This window comes from Pseudopodoces humilis, chromosome 20 (assembly GCF_049639895.1).
Source record: "Pseudopodoces humilis isolate 2021_Gansu_Grassland_sample_001 chromosome 20, ASM4963989v1, whole genome shotgun sequence".
In the NCBI taxonomy this organism is placed as follows: domain Eukaryota; kingdom Metazoa; phylum Chordata; class Aves; order Passeriformes; family Paridae; genus Pseudopodoces; species Pseudopodoces humilis.
Window position 1 is genome coordinate 1934686 of NC_142219.1, and position 19664 is coordinate 1954349.

At 55.3% G+C, this 19664-nt stretch overlaps 1 protein-coding gene across 12 annotated transcripts in view; it reads left to right on the plus strand.

Moving 5' to 3' along the window:
• Window positions 1–19664, plus strand: part of NCOR2 (nuclear receptor corepressor 2) — a 227114-nt gene that overhangs the window by 146829 nt on the left and 60621 nt on the right. For 8 of the 12 annotated variants that reach the window (XM_014253798.2, XM_088064925.1, XM_088064926.1 and 5 more), the window contains exons 11-14: window positions 417–513; window positions 2656–2834; window positions 6141–6195; window positions 8334–8432. In XM_014253798.2, coding sequence (XP_014109273.2) covers window positions 417–513; window positions 2656–2834; window positions 6141–6195; window positions 8334–8432 — 430 coding nt within the window. The remainder of the gene's footprint in view (window positions 1–416; window positions 514–2655; window positions 2835–6140; window positions 6196–8333; window positions 8433–19664) is intronic. The other 4 variants (XM_088064919.1, XM_088064922.1, XM_088064928.1 and 1 more) reach the window with 1 other exon arrangement.

A 19664-nucleotide genomic window follows, 5' to 3' on the forward strand; every position in this document is an offset into this window, starting at 1 on the left:
AATTTCTTGGGACATGCGGCTGTTACTGTAAGGGAGGGATGTCAGTGGATGGGTTTGATTTAAAGCTTCCCACAGGATTTGCAAACCAGATGTGGTGGCACAGTGCTAATGGCTCGGTGCTAACACCAACACCTTTGTGCCATTGCTGTGGTGGGAGGGTGAACAGGAGAAAATGTGGGGGAGAGGGCATGAAATGTCCTTGTGTTCCAGCAATCCAGGAAGTTGACACAGGTAAGGAAAGTGGTTTGAGGCTCTTGGTTGTGAGCCCTAAACACAGGCACCATTCCCACAGTGAGGTTGTGGCCTGGGCAGATCGTTGGGATATGGCTGTTATGGAGATGAAAATGGTCTTGAATGTGGTTTGCTGCTTACGAAATGGAGCACCAGTGCCTGAGTGTGTCACTGCCCTTTCCCAGCAGGGTAGGACAGAGGGGCAGTGGAGGGCTCTCCATGTCAGCTGCACGCAGTGAGCACGAGGTGTCTGAAATCATCGACGGGCTCTCGGAACAAGAGGTGAGACCAGCTTCTCCTTTCTCCTCCTCTTCACCCTTCACTCGGTCTTCTCTGAGGAAGTCAAGACAGTACTTCTGAAGTCCTCTGCCAAATCCCACTAACTTTAGGTCCCAGTGAGGTCGGGGAGCTTGCCATGACACCAAACACACTTTCTGGACAGGATCCAAAGTCAGAGCTTTATTTAATTTGCATCAGCATCTCCCCAGCCATGTGAGAGATATAATGGAGCTGTGCAATGGTTCTGCCAGAGCAAAACATGGAGTAGGTTGGGTTTATCAGCATTTGGCTGTCTCTTAGGGACCTGAAACCCCAGTGTGCTGCTCATCCTGGGTAGCACTCCATAAACACCTCCTGGCTGTGGTTTATACTGGTAGTGAAGATAGGAAGGGATAGGGATAAGGGATAGGGATAAGGGATAGGGATAAGGGATAGGGATAAGGGATAGGGAGGGATAAGGGATAGGGATAAGGGATAGGGAGCCAGCGCCCAGACTGCTGGGTGGAGGGGTTTTTCTGTTTAGTTTTGTTTTGAATGGGCTGTGTGGCTTGACACAGGGGAATCCTATGGAATGAATGGTTTGTACATGAGCCAGTTGGCCCACATCTTCTGGGAGTGCTCCATTCATCTTGAAACATCCCCGTGACCTCGGCTTCGTTTGGATCTGGTTTCACAAGGGTTCCACTCTCTTGGCAGGGAGGCGAGCTGCAGTGAATGGATCATGTTTGGGAGGGGAGAGCAGCCATTGCCCAGCAATAGCTGGGATGTTTGCTGCCTGTGGGCCATGGCTGGTCCCTCTCTGGGATCCCAGGCACTTTGGTCTTAGCCAGTTAAGGTGACAGTGTGGAGGACATGGATCTTGGAAGCGAAGGGAAATTTCACAGCCCTGCAGAGGTGCTGGCCAAGTGGAGCATTAGCTGATTGCCTCCATTCCCCTGCAGAGTGTGCTGCTAAACTCCACCCCAACAGCCGCCTGCTGAGCCCCAAATCTGCTTTGCTTGTCTCAGAGGAGACATTGAGAGCTTGCAGCTCTTCCACAGGGTTGAAAGGAGCAGGGAGGTGAGAGCTGGGGAGCATCTGTGGCAACAGGGCCAGCTCTGCCCCAGCACATTGCTGGAGAGGAGGGGGCTCTGGCTGGTGGGGTGTAGTGGCAGCACTCGGCACCCCAAGAGGCCCTGTGCCCTCAGCTGCTCCCACCAGTGTCCTCTCTGCTCTCCACAGGGGCTTCTCCTGTCACCAGGGACAGTCTGCAGGTACCCAGGTTGAGAACCAGCATCTGGCTGTAAATTAAAATAGCAACACTTGAGACCTGGCCTTCCTGGCTCAAGGGTTGGAGTTTGAGCAGTGACATCCCAGGGAGGACTGAGACTGGTGGTACAATTGGAAGGGGGTGGCTAGAGCATCCCTTCATCCCCAGAGGGTGGACCTGTGCCAGGGGATCACCAGCAGCTCAGCCAGAGGGACAGTCCTGGCATTTAAGCAGAAGACAGCACAAATGAGACATCACATTGGCCTCTCTGTTGCAAATACTTCAGGAAACCAGTGTGCCCAGTCTGTCTTGTCCTGGTGTGCAGCTGGAGCTCTGGATGAACTTTGTGCTCCATAGGATGGAGTAAAGGCATCAGATTATGTCCCAGGGTGTTGAAGTAAGGAATGACAGCTCGTTTCAGTGGCATTTGAAACATCCTGGAACAATTCAGCATTCCTGTGGAAGGGAAACGTGATGTCTCCCTCTGCCCACCCTTTCAGGAAGCTTTGCAAAGCTGGCCCACTTCCCTCACAATTAGGGTGGGGGGCTGAACCTCCATGTGGCTTTTGGAGGCTGGGACGAGATCAGCATTCCCTGTGCCACCACTGCTTTGACTCGTTTCTCATCACGGTCAGGAGCTGTTTCGCTTAAGTCAGGCATTTCCACACAGGATCTTGAAACCTTTTATTCCAGAATGAAAGATTAATTGTTTCCTGGCTGACAGCGATAGCCTCTTTCAGCATTTAATTTACAATTACTCCGGCAATAAAGCTGTCTAGTGCTTGCTTTTGAATTCTCCTGTTCCTCTGCCTGTCCTTTTCCTCTCGAACATCTGTCCCCTGCGGTCCCCACGGGGCCGTGGTGCTGACCAGCTGTTCTCTCTGCTTTCCCCAAAGAACCTGGAGAAGCAGATGCGCCAGCTCGCCGTCATCCCGCCCATGCTCTACGATGCTGACCAGCAGCGCATTAAATTCATCAACATGAACGGCCTCATGGATGACCCCATGAAGGTCTACAAGGACCGGCAGGTGATGAACATGTGGAGCGAGCAGGAGAAGGAGACCTTCCGGGAAAAGTGAGTGCAGCCCCCAGAGCTGTGTCTGTGCAGCCCTTGGGGAGTGTGGGCAGGATCTGTGCAGGGCTGCAGCCGGAGCCCCAGCACACTGAGGTGTGAATCTCCCCAGTGCTTGGCTTGGACACATCCAGAGTTGCTGTGTTACCTTGAGCCTGGCCACAGGGTGATGCTTCTGCGCAGAAACTTCAGGCCTTGCTGTATGGATGGAGCGTTCCTGCCCCTGTGCTGGGCTGTGGAAAGAGGCTGCTTGTTGTGGCAGAGTGAGAACAGGAAGTTTTTCAGCTTTTGCAGTCGCTGTTGTATCAGCCAGTTTAAAGATAATGCCAGGGAAACCAAACACTCCATGCACATTTCCTCTCTGGATTTTCACGCTGTCCTTTGGGCAGCGTGTCCAGGGGATTTTTGGGACTTGCCAACATCCAAGCCCCTTATGCAGACCCCCTCAGGCTGCAGCTTCCAGCTGGTGCCTGTCCCTCAGTGCTCCATCCTGCTGTCTGCAGGATTTGCCACCGGCTGCTGTTTCCATGGATGCGTTCCCACATCAGACACGTGCAGACTCTGGCTCTGGTGCTTTCTCCTGTTTGCAAGCAGTGCTTGAGAACAGCTTGGCTCTATCAAGTGAGATCACTTGGGGAGTCACTGATTCCTTCCCTGGGTACCACTGTGCTGTCAGCCAAGATGTGGGTGCTCAGCTTGGTCTCAGATTAGACTCCCCTGTATCCCATAGCCCAGCAGGACCCAGGTGTGTTTGCATGGAGGACTGGAGTACCCTCAGTGCCCCCAGTGTGCTGTGAGTCTGTGAAAACAGAGCTGAGGTTCAGCTTCCAGTGGGATGAGCTCTGCTGGTGCTCCCTGCTGTGGACCTGAGGGACATGGTGGTACCTGGATGCACCAGGGCCGCTTAGTCCTGAGCAGCAGCACCACTTAGTCTGGCCTCTGGACAATCAGGGGATGGCTCCATGGATTACCAGCCATGCTGGAAGCCTCTCTGTGTCCAGGATCCCTCCTCCTCCCCCTGCTCGTCAGGACTCCTGTTTGCAGCTGAAATAATTAATTGCCAAGATGGACTGAAAAAGAACAAAACAAGCAAACAGGCTCCAAGCCTTTGATAGAGGAGAATCCTCATTGCTAATTAGCCTTAAAATGTGCCACTCCAAACAGCGAGGCTTGCCACAAATGACGCAAAGGCTAATTACTTGGTCTTTAATGGCAGGGCTGTGCCTGGCTAATGGGGCTGGAAGAATCCACACCCAGTGTGTGCATCCTGCAGTGCACGGTGGATTCTGTGTCATCACTGTGGGTGATGCAGAGCTCGAGGCAGAAATGCAGCAGGGTTTCAGGGCTCTCACAAAGCTCGTTTTGAGAGATTGGTACTTGGGAGCTGTAAGGAGGGTGTAGGGAGTCCTGCCCCAGCTCTCCCCCAGCCTGGCGTGCCGGTACCCGAGCTGCCTGCTGTGCTGCAGCTTCTGCCCTGGGTTTTTAAGGTGAACTGGAGTTGTGTTATCCGTGATCGTGACCTAGAGCTGGCCTCCTCCTGAGACCGGGAAAACCTGGTTCAACCTTTTGTTCAGCCCAGTTGGCAGGGGATCTTGGAGTAAACAAGCAGGCACTGCAAGGCTGACAAGCTCCAGGTCTGAACTATTTTAGCTGTCAGAACATAACCACGAGGAAGAACCTGATTTGATTTGCTTCTGGGCAAGATTTCAGGTCTCTGTTGAGAGCCCATTGCTGGCCTACTCCCAGGGAAGCTGTGGTTTGCTGGTGAAGGAGCAGGGTGCTGCTCAGGCTTTGTTGTGCTGGGCAGTGTGGGAATGCAGCATCCATCTCTCATTATGGGGAGATGGCCTGGCCCATGAAAAAGAGTGGATTGTTATTTGTACTGCCCCTGTTATCATTGATAACATGACCTCAAAAACCCTGTCCTGTGGTCAGCCCTGGGTTTGTGCTGTGTGCAGAGTGAGGAGCCAGCTCTGGCTCCCTGCCCTCATCCCGGGTTGTCTGAGCAGCCTGTCTGGTTTGGTTTCTTCCGGTTTTTTTTGTACCCCCTAGCATTTCTGGTTTCTTTCTTTTTTGTTCTAGTGACAGGGATCTTGCAGTGCCACCCAAACCATATGGGAGTTCTGCATCAGAATGGCATCAACGTGGGTGACAACACCCATGTCCTGCTGCCATGGCTGGAGTTGGTCAGGCCCTTGCTGAGTTCAGTTCAGTGCCTTGACCCCAAGTTTGGCATTGGGATGAAGCAGCAAAAGCAGGAGAGAGCTCAGCCAGTTGCCCCAGGGGAATCACTGTCAGGGCTGGAGACATGGAGCTCCTCACCATATCCTGCCCATGTTACACCCACACCACAGCTCTCCTACCTTTTGCCTCCCATCTATTTCCCCGAGGCACAGAGCTGTCAGCTCCTGGGAGCTGAACGTGTCAGCTCCAGTGCTGAACGTGGCTCAGCCTGGCTGCTCAGCTGCCTGGGGCAGAGCCCGTGCTGGTGGCCACCTCTCCTGGCACAAAGTCACCACTCACTGGGCTCTCCATGCTTTGGCAATGCACTGGTTAACTGTGCTGCCAGCAGCAGCGCCTCCTGCCAAGGGCTTGCTGGCCCTGGATGCTTCCACACCAGCTGGGCACAGGGATTTGTTAGAGGAGGCATCTCTGCTAGTGGGGACAACTTCCCCTAAGCGGGCAGTGTACCCTCCAGGCTGCCAGAGCCAGGGATGAGCTTGCTGACAGCTCCTCCACTTGCTGGGCATGAGGCGGCATTCATTGGAGCTGCTCTGCCACTGGGGATCTCTTGAGCAACTCAGCAGTGTGGCAGCTCTGCTTCCTCCCGGGGTTTGGGTTTCCCTTCCTGTCCTTTGCAGCTGCTCCCAACAGCCCAGCAGGGCTTGGGGTCCTGCTCAGTGCCAGGGCCACCCATGGCCATGATGCAGGCTGTGATCATGTGGGGGATCCTCACCCTTTCCTTGCCAGATCCTGAGGCCTTGGCCAGGTGTGCCTGCCCTGTGTGCCTGCCTTGTCCTGCTCTTAGCACAGGCTTGGGTGGCCATGGGATTGAGCAGGGTGATGAGCAGCTCTGCCAGCCCCCCTCCTCTCTTCCACCCCACAATGAGCATTTGCACATCGAAGCTCCCAAGCAGCCCAGCTCCACTGGGCTAAATTTAAAGTTCCTGTCTTTCTGGGAAGCTGAGCAGCAGACAAGTATTTTCTCAAAGCCCAGAGTCCCTCTGGGAGCTGGCCTTGCAGCATGGCAGGCTGGCTGTGCGGGGTCAGAGCCAGCACCCACAGTAACCCTCTCCTCTCGCTCTGCAGGTTCATGCAGCATCCGAAGAACTTCGGCCTGATCGCATCCTTTTTGGACAGGAAGGTAAGCCTTGCCTGCTTGGCTGTAACCTGAACTGTGCTGCCTCTCCTCCCATTCTGGCTCTTGGTGCAGATGCTGGGCACCTGTGGGCGGTGGTGGCTCCAAGCCCCGGGCACGGTCCAGACGCCTCCCGGCTCCCTGCAGAGCCAGGGACTGAGTCAGCTGCGGGGAGCCGGGAGCTCGGAGCCGCGAGAGGTGTGAACGCAGCCAGCCTGGCGCGTGGGCGCGCAGCCCACCCCGTGATCTGCCTGGGGAGCTGCTTTCCAGCATCTCCCGCAGGCGTTTTGCACCAGCCAGGCTGTCACACAGGGGGTGGGCACCCAGCTGCCCAGCACAGAGCGGAGGGGTCTCTTTGCTCAGGGAGAGAGAGGGTTTTGAGGATGGACTGAGCCCCATTTCAGCCACCAGTCCTGGTGGGTGTCCTGGAAGCACACACACCTCCCCTTGGTGACAGGGAAGTTCACAGGAACTGCCTGACCTTTCCCAGACCTCGTGTGTTGTGCTGCTTGGACTTCTTGTTTTGGCTGCTAATTGGGCTGATGGAAGAAGGGTTTGAGAAAAAGACCCAACGGAGGAGTGAGTCTCTTGTCCCATTCTGACCAAGGCCAGGTACCATGGGACAGGCCATATGGGCAGATCTTGGACAGATCCAGCCTGAAAACACAGCTATGTCCATCATTTGAATGCTCTCCTGAGCAAGAAACATTTGAAAGCTGCAGCTTCTCTGGTCCTTTTAGTTCCTTGCATCCTCTGCCCACCTCATGCAGAGTTTCATACACACGGTGTCCACTCACTCTGGGCGAACCACTCTGCTCTCAGGGGTGGCCTGCAGAGGTCACTTCCAGCCTAAATTATACTCTGATTCGTCATAACTCAGGCTGGGGAAATAATTTATAAGACCTTGACCTTCCTGTCCAAAGCAGCAAGGAAGGCCAGCAGCCACCTCGTGCTGCTGCTGTTGCTGTAAGATCCCAGGCTCCTCATCCTTTCGCACTCGATAAAGCCGAAAGTGGTGGGACTTGGATGATGCTCACAATCCAGTTTGTGTTCCAAGCTGTAAAATGTCTTCTAATTTTATTTGTACTCGTTTGTAAATCAGGCTGTAATTATGATACAGAACACATCCATTATCCTGTTGGAGAGAGATGCAAAGTATGGCTCAATGTAATGAATTAATAGATTTTTAAATTGCATTATAAAAAAATAGTGATCTTAGCCCTTGGAACAGATGACTGTAAGTTTTTGTGTTCGCGTGTGTGTGTGTATAATCAGGGCTAAATTAGAAAGAGATCCAATTAACACTTTAAAAGTTGCAATCTGTTTTTGCAAATGGTTCCACTCCTTGCAGAGGGATGAGTGAGCGCAGCCCCCGGGCACCCTCGGGCACTCACAGCTGCCCCAAGCTCCTGAGGACTTGTGGCACAATGGATCTGTGGGATAATTTTTCTTCATGAAGCCACTGATCCTGTATGTGAAGGTGTAGCCCAAGGCTGGTGTTCAGGTGCCCACCCGGTTCAGCACAGGACTTCTCCCAGCAGGGCACACTTGGTGCTGTTCAGGAGCAGGATATGTCCTGGCCACAACTCCTTGCTTTCCTAACGTGTCCAATCTGTGATGGTGCTTGTGGAGCCAACCACTGGAGTTGGGGTGGCAGCTTCTGAGCGCTGGGATCTCAATTCGGCCACAACAAAGTCGAGCCAGCGAGCTTAGCGGCTGGAAGTAACACCAGCTGACAGTCGCGTGGCAGGTTGTGCCTCGTGTAACTGCAACAGAGGCTGACAGGCAGCTCCTTCTTCTGCCTCTGGTTGCCACGGTCATCTGGGGTCAGCCCTGCTTTGCCTCCAGCACGGGGTGATCTCTGCTCAGCACCCCATCTCTGTCTCCGCACGCCTGCGGGACCGCCCTGCTCTGTCCTTTGAAAGGCTGAGCCTTTTTGCTAAGACACCGTGAATTGTCCCCTTCTTCCAGCTGCACTGGAAGCCTCAGGGAGGGAGGTGTGGGGAAGCTGTTGGGCTGCAGGCCTTCAGGAGCAGCAGGAGACCTGGTGATGACTGGTTCTGAGCTCTGCTCCTGGAAGTCTGTGCCCCAGCAGCACACGAGGACAGCACCTTCTGTTCCCTGAGCTGCCTGTGTCGTTGCAGACGGTGGCTGACTGTGTCCTCTATTACTACCTGACCAAGAAGAATGAGAATTACAAGAACCTCGTAAGAAGGAATTACCGGCGGCGCGGGAAGAGCCAGGTAAGAGCTGGAGGAGCACGTGGAAGCGTCGTCTCTCAGGCTGAGCAAGGAGCTGCAGCACTTTCTCTGAGCCCCCCAAATGCTGCTTTTCCCCCCCTCCTCACATGGTGATGCTGCTTGCAGGCTGTCATGGCTTGTGGTTGTGCTCTGTGTAGCTTTTCAGAACATGGTGTTTAATGGCAGTTGGTGTTTGTCCATCCCCATGCCAAGGTCACGGCGTCTTTAAAAGAAACAAACAAATCCAAGATGCTTAAAAAAGGGAATGGAAAACTGTGGAAAACATGGCTGTGTGTCAGTGGCACGGGGTTGCCCATGCAGCCTGAGCTGTGTGTGAGAGCCAGGTGGGGTCTGTGTCTCTCTCCTCTGGAGATGGCAGCCGAGGTGCCAGTGGTGACAGGGCCTGGGTGGGGCTCCTGCTTTGCACAGCCTGCCCAAGGCTCTTCCCATAGCTAAAGGTGTGGGAGGAAAATGACTTGGGTGGGAGTGACTTCTGGTGACACCTGAACAGAAGCAGATAAAGCCATGGGAAGTGTCAAGGGGTGTCCAAGATCTCTGTGAGGCCTCCTGTGGGGCTGGCAGATGTGGCACTAAGGCTAGAGGAGACCCTTATCCCTTTGTTTAAGGGCAGAGCACATACCAGGGCACCACGAGGTGCCTGAGGGCAGGTGACTGAGTCAACCCTTACCATTACCATGGCCAAGATACAAATCTAGACATGACCTTGGCAGTGTTGCTGCTGATACCATGATACCCAGGAACAGGTAAGTGCTGACCTTTTGGGAAGGTGCTTTATTCCCATGAATGCTTTCAGCCAGAGGCAGCTCCTGCTGGTGAATCCCCAGTCCATGAAGTGAGTGATTATTCATGTCACAAGGAGAGTGAGATAGCCACAAAGAGACTGTCTCCCCAGAAAATGAGGGAATAAGGATGGAAAAACTGGCCTGGCCCAAGACACCACTGACATCAGCAGATCTTCACGCTGCATGGCCATAAAAAGCAGCACTTGGGCCTAGATCCTGATTGGGAAGCAGATAGGTAGCCTCACTCCAATTTGATTTCTGCAGCATTAAGACATCAGAATAGCTAGCACATGACAAATGTCATGGACAGGGCCCAATTTTCCCTTCTTTTTTTCAGAGACATTAGAGATGGATAAAGCCCTATTAGATTATCCAGTCCCTCTCCCAGCAAACACAGGGTGGTTCCCTCCAGTACATTTTTATAGTGTTTACCACGGTCTGTTTTGTTAGATCACAGCAACTAGAACATGAGGCCACATTTGTTTCTTGTTAGCGGTGGAGACATTGAGCACAGCTCACTCTGGTTTCAATGTTAAATTGAGCAAGTGTGGAGAGTGAGAGGCTTTGCTCTGCATCTGCCTACCTACCCCAGCAGCCACAGACCTGCCCATCCTGCACCCAGCAGGGATTGTGTTTGTGTTTTGGGTTTTGGAATGATGCAAAGCATCGCTAGTTGCAGAATTTCCCACGATGCTTTCCACATGATCCAGCCTGAGCAGTGGAGACGTGTGCTGCCCTTTGCAGCCTTGTTCAGTGCCAGCCTTCAGAAGCAGGGGCTTGCTTCATCGCCTGTAGGACTGTTTTTGCAAGTAGGAATCGCACCAAAGGGAACAATTTGCACCTCCCCTGGAGCAGACCTCAGCAAGAACATCCTTGATTTTGATAGAGGAGCCCTCGTGAGTCTGGGAGGAAGCGACACAGTGAATATTTCCCATTTCTGTTGGATGCTCAGGTAGAAGGTGGGATGTTCAGACAAGCTTTAAGAGCCAAGGACTGGCTGCATGATTCACACTAGGAGAGAGATGCAGAGCAGCAGCTGCTGCATTCAGCCTGGAGCACCTCTCCCACAGGGATCTTGGGAGGTTTTGAAACTCACACTTTGTGCTGTGATACCTCTAGTATTTGCATCCATTTCCTGTAAGACTGCATGAGGGGAGTGCTGGAAGAGCCTGTGTGCAGGCTTGAGAAGGGCATGAGGGGCTGGGTCTGTGCTGCAGAGGAAGGCTCTGCTGGGGAGAGACTCCTTTTAGGGTGGCATTTTAAGTTAATAAAGGGATGAATATGTTAAAAATCCTATCAGAAGCTGGTGGGAGCAGTGAGGCATCTCCTTTTCACCTCTTTAGGGAGTCAGGGTCTCCCCTGGGTGTGATGCTGATGGGATCTGCTTCCACAGACCAGGCTGGGTCAGTGTGTGACTGCACAGACCATCATGGGAGAGGTCAGATACTGGCAAACCTGGAGGGCTAGGATGGAGGGAAGCTCTTGGTGACATTTTGCTTAGTGAGTCTTTTCTGAAGCAGCTCAAATTCTGCTTGTGCTGCAGGAGTGCTCATTTGGGAGTACCCTGTCCCAAAGGCTCAGCCAGCACCTTGCTTGCTCCCTGCTTGTTCCCAAGAGATGCTGGATTGTTTGGAACCCTGTGCAGGTCTCTGCAGGTCCCTCATTCTGTTTTCCATGTGGGTGAGGAGTGGGGACTGTGGCTGGGGGGCAGCAGCATGGGGCTGACGTGGCACTGCCAGCTCTGCCCAGTCTCTGCAACTAGAGATGGTGACAGGATGAAGGACAGAGGACACACGGGGATGGGCAGTGTGCAGGGAGGACACAGAATCATGGACAGCCTTCCTGCAGCCCATGGAGGCATGGCCTCATGTTCCCAGCATTGCCCCTGCTCCGAGCACATATTTTCCTGCTGGTAAAGGTACAAGCAGTTAAGCACCAAAAGCTGATCTTTAATTAATTTGGAGGAGGGGAGGAGAGGTTGGTTTTTGTATCAGATGAAAGGAGAGCAGATGAGATCTGATACAAAGAGCATTTCAAGTGGCCCAATGCTGGTTTTTTGCTCCTTTTCTCACGGAGAGGTTGGTGGTCTTATTTGCTGTTGGAGGCTGCAGGGAGCTTGAGAGCGAAGGGGAGATAATTACACTCAGAAAAAAGCTACTCTGTCAGGACTATCTTTGTGGCCTACTTATTAAAAGTCCATTAAAAAATAAGAATCCCACTGCTCCCTGGCTGATGGTCCCCTGGCAAAGGATATTCCTCATAAAGCTGCTACTTACTGCTAAAAATCTCCTGCCAAGAGCAGGGACTTCACATGATTCCACTTCCAGTTTGTCAGAAAACGGAGCAGCCGCCCACTCCCGGCACTCCGCCTTCCATGGCACTGCTCAGTGGAGATACCCACATCCAATGGGTCAAAATGCATAATATTGAGGCTCCTGAGGTTAAGATCTTTCTAAAATAGTCCTCTGTGTTTGTGTATGAAAAGGCAATATAACCCTGTGAGGGGGGAATTGATGGGAAGAGTAATAGCTTCCTCGTTATCACTTCTGACTAAAGAAAAATAATTGTGCCAATTGGTAAAACAGTCTGATCCAATAGTTAGTGTGCAGTAATAAGCATAAATTTGCATGAGCTTGTAATGACAAACCCTTGTGTTGATGTGTCCATCCAACTCAGGGTCTGTGGCAGTCGCTCATTCAGGGTCTCTCCGGGAAACCTCTAAATTCTGTAGCAGACTTCTTTGGGAAGCTGTTTTGCCCACTTGTGGGAACACAAGTGTTGGGCTGGAAGGAAAGTGACTCTACTTCAACATAATTATTCCGTTTGGAGTGTGAGATTTTTATTCCAGAGTAAATTTGCATTGATTTTGGAGTAACATTGCCCTTGCGGTAGTGGAGCAGCAGCAGCATGCCAGATACGCTTCCTGCCAGTGAATTCCATGGGGGGGAAAAGCCATCATCTCCCACACACTGCTGGGATGGGCAGGTGGGCAGCTGTGCCACCAGGCAAGGCTGTCAGTGGGTCAGTCTGTCCTGAGGAGGACAGTGGGTCAGTCTGTCAGCAGGAGGATGGTGGGTCAGTCTGTCAGCAGGAGGACCATGGGTCAGTCTGTCAGCAGGAGGACAGTGGGTCAGTCTGTCCTGAGGAGGACCGTGGGTCAGTCTGTCAGCAGGAGGACAGTGGGTCAGTCTGTCCTGAGGAGGACCATGGGTCAGTCTGTCAGCAGGAGGACAGTGGGTCAGTCTGTCCTGAGGAGGATGGTGGGTCAGTCTGTCCTGAGGAGGATGGTGGGTCAGTCTGTCCTGAGGAGGACCGTGGGTCAGTCTGTCCTGAGGAGGATGGTGGGTCAGTCTGTCCTGAGGAGGACGGTGGGTCAGTCTGTCCTGAGGAGGATGGTGGGTCAGTCTGTCCTGAGGAGGATGGTGGGTCAGTCTGTCCTGAGGAGGACCGTGGGTCAGTCTGTCAGCAGGAGGATGGTGGGTCAGTCTGTCCTGAGGAGGACCGTGGGTCAGTCTGTCCTGAGGAGGACGGTGGGTCAGTCTGTCAGCAGGAGGATGGTGGGTCAGTCTGTCCTGAGGAGGACCGTGGGTCAGTCTGTCAGCAGGAGGACCGTGGGTCAGTCTGTCCTGAGGAGGATGGTGGGTCAGTCTGTCCTGAGGAGGACCATGGGTCAGTCTGTCAGCAGGAGGACAGTGGGTCAGTCTGTCCTGAGGAGGACGGTGGGTCAGTCTGTCCTGAGGAGGACGGTGGGTCAGTCTGTCCTGAGGAGGACCGTGGGTCAGTCTGTCCTGAGGAGGACCGTGGGTCAGTCTGTCAGCAGGAGGACAGTGGGTCACTCTGTCCTGAGCAGGACCAGGGTGGCTGGAGGAGCCGCCTGCCCGCCCTGGGGATGACTCAGAGGAGGATGAAGTCACGGTGGAGGGACGCAGCCGCCGGACGGAGCGCCATGCCAGCCGCTCGGACCGCTGTCAGCCAGCGCTCGCGCGTTCCCTGGCCGAAGGGCCGTGCGTTAGTGCCGACACTTTCGAGGACTCGCTGCGTGGCCCTGGGGGAGTGGAGCCGCCAGGACCCCCCTTCCTGCAGCAGAGCGGTGCCAGAGCCGTGCCGGCAGGGCGGGGAGCCACGCTGTGACCCGGCCGGGCGGACAGTGCTGTCCCCCACGGCCTTTCCCAGACCCACCCTCTTCCCTGTCCCCTGCCAAAACCCAAATCGAATTATCCGTCCCGCCGTCCGTCCCGCCCTCCCCAAACACAAACCATTCCCCTCACCAATGTGGATAAACAGCCCCAACCCAGATTTTTATAAACAGCCCGCTTACTTTTTTGGCAGAAGCACCGTCCCAGCAGGATCTGGCCAGGTTTGATATTGCCAAGCAGGTTTCCCTGGCCACCAGCAGGGGTTGGTAGGCTTTGGGATTCCTGAGAGTGCCTGCCCATGACTCCAGGGCTCCCTGCAGCCTGTCCCCAGCACAGGACAGATCTCCTGCCGTGCTCCAACCTTGCCATGCCAGCTCCTTTCCTCCCTCCCCAGGGATCAGATCCAGAGCTCAGCAAACTGTTGGAGCTCTGTAAACTCTTCAAGTGCTCCCACTCTGGTAACCACAGCAGCTAATGAGAGGATGATACTCGTTTCTGGGAACCATTTGATCTTCTTTGGTCCAGGGAGCAGCTCCTCATTAGTGATAAAGGGTTTGACAACTTCTCTTCCAGATGCAGGGAAATACTTGTCACAAAATCTTGGTTTAATCATGCAGCACATCATACAGACACAGCCCTGGATGTGGCCAGTAAACTTTGTGCCACAAATACCAAGAAATTATTCTGGAGGCACTCAAAGCTGTGCTGACTGGAGTGTTGTATCTAAAACAGCACTGAAATTATCTGTGGATGAGCAGGGGCAGTTCGTGATGGAGGTTGCCTGGTTGGGAATGATGCCAGGGGTGTCAGTACTGGGGCATGGGTTCATCTTCTGCCAGTGGAATGTCACTGCTGGGATATAAAAGGGCTTGAATTTGGCTCATTTTCTGGACAAATCTGCAGTGTGACAAGGCTGCTGATGGCCTAGGAAATCAGACTGAGGCTGCAGGACCGAGAAGTTGAACTTGGTCAGACCCTGTGGTCCTGGTCCTGCTCAAGTGTGGCCTCACAGGAAGAAAAATCTCACATAGTGTTTGTTCCCTGGGTGCTCAGTGCAGGCTGTCACTCTTTAAACCTGCAGTCACCAGGGAGGTTTATGTCAGGATGCCTGTCCAGGAGATGGATGAGGTGTGAGACACAGTGATGCTCGAGTTGAGATCGATTCTGTAACCCTCCCTTGGCACCTGTTCTTTCAGTCTGGACTCCTGCTGCTGCCCCATAAGGTCCATGGTGCCTGTTCCCCCATCTCAAGGGTGCAGCAGCTTTCCCGCAGCCCTGCCACCCCTCCAGGCAGCACAATCGGTCAAACACAATGGAAACTTGCATTCCTGAAATCCCAGCTGCAGTTTTGGGGGTGATTTAATGAGGACAACATGGCCATATTTGGGAAAAAAATCAGAGGATGTGTTGCCACAGGAGGATGGCTGCTTGGTCCCCAGGTCCCCATGTGGGCTGGTGACAGTGCAGGGACAGCAGGGACACTTGTGGGCTCGGAGCAGGGACAGGCAGCAGCAGGCAGGGACATGCAGCCACTTTCCTCAGGGGTAGCACAGGCTGCTGATGGACCCTTTGGCCCTCACAGCCGGGCTCCTCCGTGCAGCTTGATCGCATCTGCAGGTAGCAAGAACAAAACAGTCACTTAAGTGAGGTGACCCCTATTCCAGCTGGCTCAGGCTGGTGTTTCTCCAGCAGCAGGTGGATGTATCCTCGCAGGGAGTGCTCCACCACAGCCCTGCCCACGTGAGTACTCCTTGGGGCAGGGTTTGGGATCCAGGCTGGGCATTGCTGGTCCCAGCGAGGGACCTGCAGCATCTTCATTGCTGCAGAACAGAAGCAGTTGGATTTTGGGATGAGTTGTTTTATCGGTTGTTCTGATCCAGGTTTGACTAGGAATGGATGGGAGGGAAATAGGTCACATCATTGCTAAATTGCTTTCTAAAGCAGTCACAGCTGAAAATCCCAGAAATCTGCTTCTACAAGGATACAGGGCTTGCTTTGCCCCTGGTTGTCCGTGGCGTGTGCGGATGCTGCTCTGCATCCCACAAACTGCTGACCTGGCACCTTCCTCTGTTGGCAGGGCTTGGAGAGGGGTCGGCATGTGGCCGGGGGGCTGTGAGCAGGGGGAGCAGGATAAAGCAAACCACAGGGAAGAGAAAACACGTGTTCCCTGCCTGGGACAGAGCGGGGGCTCATCTCCGCTGCTTCCAAATGTTACGCTCTCTTCCCTTCGGGTCATTTTTCCCTTCGCAAGCAATCAAATCACTTTTTAAAAAACTCAGCAGCGACCCAGAAAAGAAACATTTCCTCTTATGGAAAAGCCCTCAGTGGTTCAAGGAAGGATCTGGTGAGCAGGGTCCTGTAAAAATCACTTCAGTGCTTCCGTAGTATCACAGAGCGAGCGGTGGGAAGGCAGCAGTGCCAGCTGTGCTGAGCTGAGCCACACAGGGCCCTGCCTGAACTCTCCCTGTGCCCAGCAGGCTCCCAGTGCTGCCCAAGATGAGCCCACGCTCGGGTGAGTGCACCTGGGCATGCTTGTCCCGTGGTCTGGCAAGTGATGCAGGGCCCAGCATCACTCCAGTCCCTCCACCAGCCCCTCTCCTCACCCCTGACATGCTGCGTGTCCCCAGGACCCTGCTTGCTCCAGGACCAGCAGCCTGGGAGATGGCACAGATGGCACAGGGTTTTCCCATGGCATGGCAGGGCAGCCTGGCTGCAGCTGCCAGCGCTTTGCTGCTGGCACTGGCTGTGTTTGGTGGCCTGTGGTGCCTGAGAGCGGTGCTGGTGAGTGTGAACAGGGCCTGTCCACATCTCCTGGGACACTGGGCAGAGCCTCACTGTTCTCCATCCCTGCCATGTGATGACTGTGTGTTGCAGAGTTGGCTGTTTGCTGGTAGAGGAGCAGCCCAGATCAGAGCTGTCACAGTTTGAGCTGCACAGAGCGATCCTCATGCTCTCTATCATTCTTATGAAATCTGAGCCTGGCCCTTTGATTTTTTTTGACTTGCTTCCACAGCCAACAGCATCAAACCCAGCCCTGGGACACAAGCAATCAAAGCCGAGTTGCCGGCAGACATTCCTCTTCCTCCCCTTGTTGTTTTGGCAGCGGCTTGTTTTGCTTTGTGGTTTCTCCCATGAGTGGAGGGTGCTGAGCGCGGTCGTGAGAAGCCAGGCTGCGTGGTGGTGGGTGGCAGCGAGGCCTGAGGCGTTCCAGACCTTTGGAGCAGGGGCTCCGGGCCCTGGGGGTCGCTTACATGACACACACATGTACTTCTGAGCCATCCTCCCCGTGCCTCAGGGGTGGTAGGGACATATGGGGAGCAGTGTTTGCAGTGGCTGTGCAGTATCAAACCTCAGAGGTGCGTGCTTCTGCCTCTGCTGTGGCATTGGCAAGGAAGGAAACTCCATGGGCGCTCTGGGTGCCTGGGCAGCGTGGTGGCTAACGGGGAGGCTGCTGCTGAGGGTGCTCTGTGGCCAAGTCCCTGCCCTGGCTCTCACTGGTGTGACCTGCCAGAGGAAGAGCTTGAAAGCAGGTGGAAAGACAGATGTAGGTGGCAGAGAGAGGATGCTCCCGAGCTACAGCTGTGTGGTGCCAGCCCCGTTCCTAGCAAAGATGCCCTGCACAGAATCTGTGGGGCTGGGCAGGGGAGTGAGAGCCAAGTGCCAAGTCCTGCTGGCTGTGCTGCACAGAGCATCCTGCCCCATGGTGCCAGTTCCGGACCCTGTGGGGTGTTGAGGGTGATGCCAGCAGGCAGCCGTGTGTGCCCATGGCCATGGCAGCTGTGCTGGGGCTCCTGGAGAAGCAGCAGAGCAAACCCCAGGCGTTCCTGGCCAGCGTAACGTTGGCCTTTTGTCTTCAGCTTATCTCGAGCTGGTTTTAATTTGCAGCTCCCTGATTGCGTGCAGTGACCTTGGCCTGAGCCTGCTCAGCAGTAGAGTGCCCCAGAGAACATCATAAATGCCATTGATCTGAAGTCACACGCTGGAGAACTGAAGAGCTGGTGCCCTGCGTGTGGGAGAGGCGGCGCAGCCGAGTGGGTGCTCCCAGCTGCCAGAGGGTTTGGGGCTCACACTGGTGGGATGCAGCTCCCGCCAAAGTCCCTGTCAAGACAGACTCTGGTGTGACATGCTGGGGAGAGGGTTGGCACATGTCCCTGTGCTGCCGCAGTGAGTCTGTGGCAAGGGTGCAGAGCTGCCTTTAAACAAAAACCCGGAGCTCACTGCCTGCAGTAGCTGGGAATGAGCTTGAGTGGCACCAAAACCATGTGCCTTGCCGCTCAGCCTGGGTGCACAGCTCCCTCTGCTCCGGGGTGTACAGGCTTGCTCCCTCCTGGTTTAAGGAACAAGCAGGAGCTGGTGGTTCCATCTCCTGTAAGAGCCCAGGGCACCGTAATGATGGCAGGAGAGGAGATGCATCTGCTGGCAACCAAATGGCATCCCCAGTGCAGCCAATGTGGGCTTGAAACCTGGTGTGGGAGAGAGGAGATGCTGGCCCCAGTGGCACTTGGGCTCGGGGACAGGCTCACTCTCGGTGCCACCACCGTGACCCAGTTCCCCACTAGCATATCCACAGCAAGGGCTGGAGTTGGGGTGGCAGGAGCTGGTAGTTCTGATTCAGGAGCTGGACTGACAGGGATGAGCTCATCCCTGCTGGCAAAAGTGGTGGTTTGGTGCATGTTTTGAGGGTGCTGTGGCACAAGGAGTGAGGGGGGTGCCGGGGGAGGGTGTGGGTGCCTCCACTGCAAGGTGCACGGTCCAGTGGTTAACGCTGGGATGTCCTGTGGGCAACAAGGGAGGTCCCCTGTTCCCGGTCCCCTGCCACAGCCTGGGGCATCTCGCCACAAAGGGGATGGGGAAGGCAGCAGCGGTCGTTTTCCGGAGGCTCGCAAGTTTGGAAAATAAATAGCCCTGCACTGTAGGTTAAGCTTGGCATCCTGGCGGATTAATCACGCAGGCTGCAGCCAGCACTGAGAGCCCCGGTGACGAGAGCTGTGGTTTATAGATGATGATTCATCGCTCGACTTAGAGCGACCACGTTATTCCAGCAGATTGCAAAATCATAAGAGGAATGTTGTGGTTAGTTTACGGCTTAACTATGCAAATCGTCAGGAAGCCTTCAGAGCCGGAGAACGTAAGGCACAGCGCGCCCGGATGGCTGGGCGGTGAGCAGGGGCCGGGAGCTGGCCGTGGGGCTGTCGGGGACCGGCGGCTCTCGGGAGCCGGGGAGCGGGGAGGTGAGTGATTTGGGGGGGATGAGGGGCCGGAGCTCCCGGGGAGAGTGCGAGCGGGGCGCTTGGGAGGCGAGGGACGCGCTGGCGGGTGCCAAGGGCTTTCCGCCTGCTTTCGCCGTCTCTCCGCCACAGGCTCCGGCGTCTCCGGCGGGGCCGGGGAGGGCAGAGCTGGGGAGCTGCTTCCCGCACCTCCTCCTGCCCTCCCGTCCCGCTCGCAGAAGCAGGCAGTGCCTCGGCAGAGGAAGTAAACAGAGTGGGAGGAGCTGCACCTCTTCCTCGCCAGGGCTTTCTCCCATCGAGTCCCGCTGTCAGCGAGCTGGGCCGTTCTCAGCAGGATCGGCCTTTCCGTGCCCGGCTCCTGCCCGGGAGCCGCCGTGCCCCGAAAGTGCGCTCGGAGACGAAGCTTTATTGTAGCAGCTTCCTCGTGCCGTGCCCAGAGGAGCTGGGCAGGCCGGGCGAGAGCCGTGCCGGGCCGGCCGGGAGCTGCGGGAGCATGTGTGCCTGCGGCGGGCCGGGGAACGCGCTGTTCCCGGGAGAGCTGGCAGCGCTCAGCGCCGCTCCAGCTGCGCCGGGCCCGGCGGGACTCGGGGGCAGAGGTGAGCAGGTGGTTGTAATTACCGAGCTGCTCGGGCCGGAGCACAGGGAGCGGAGGAGGCCCCCTGGACTCGGGGCAGGCTCTCGCTCACGCGTCCCGTGTCCGATTTTGTCCTGGGGCCTTTTTAAATAAACAGGATGCGTCGGCAGCAAAAACAAGCAGCAGCGATGCTGAGGAGGAGGAGGAGGAGGAAGGGCGGTCCGGGGTTAGAGCGTCTGACCTGGGAGGGAAGGACAGCCCTGCCCTCTGCCACAGGCATCTTACCTGGCCTCGGGCACATCCCATTACCCTCTTGTGCAAGGTGGGGAGCACGTACCTGGTTTGCCTCTGGGAGGTGGAGTGCCTCATCCGCAGGCTGGCAGAGATGTAGGTGGAGAGAGGTTTAAGCTTGCCGGGAGCTGAGCAGTTTTGGTGCCGGCCTTTGGCGTGTCCGCTACGGGCTGACCCACCTGCCAGTCCACCTCTAGCCGGGG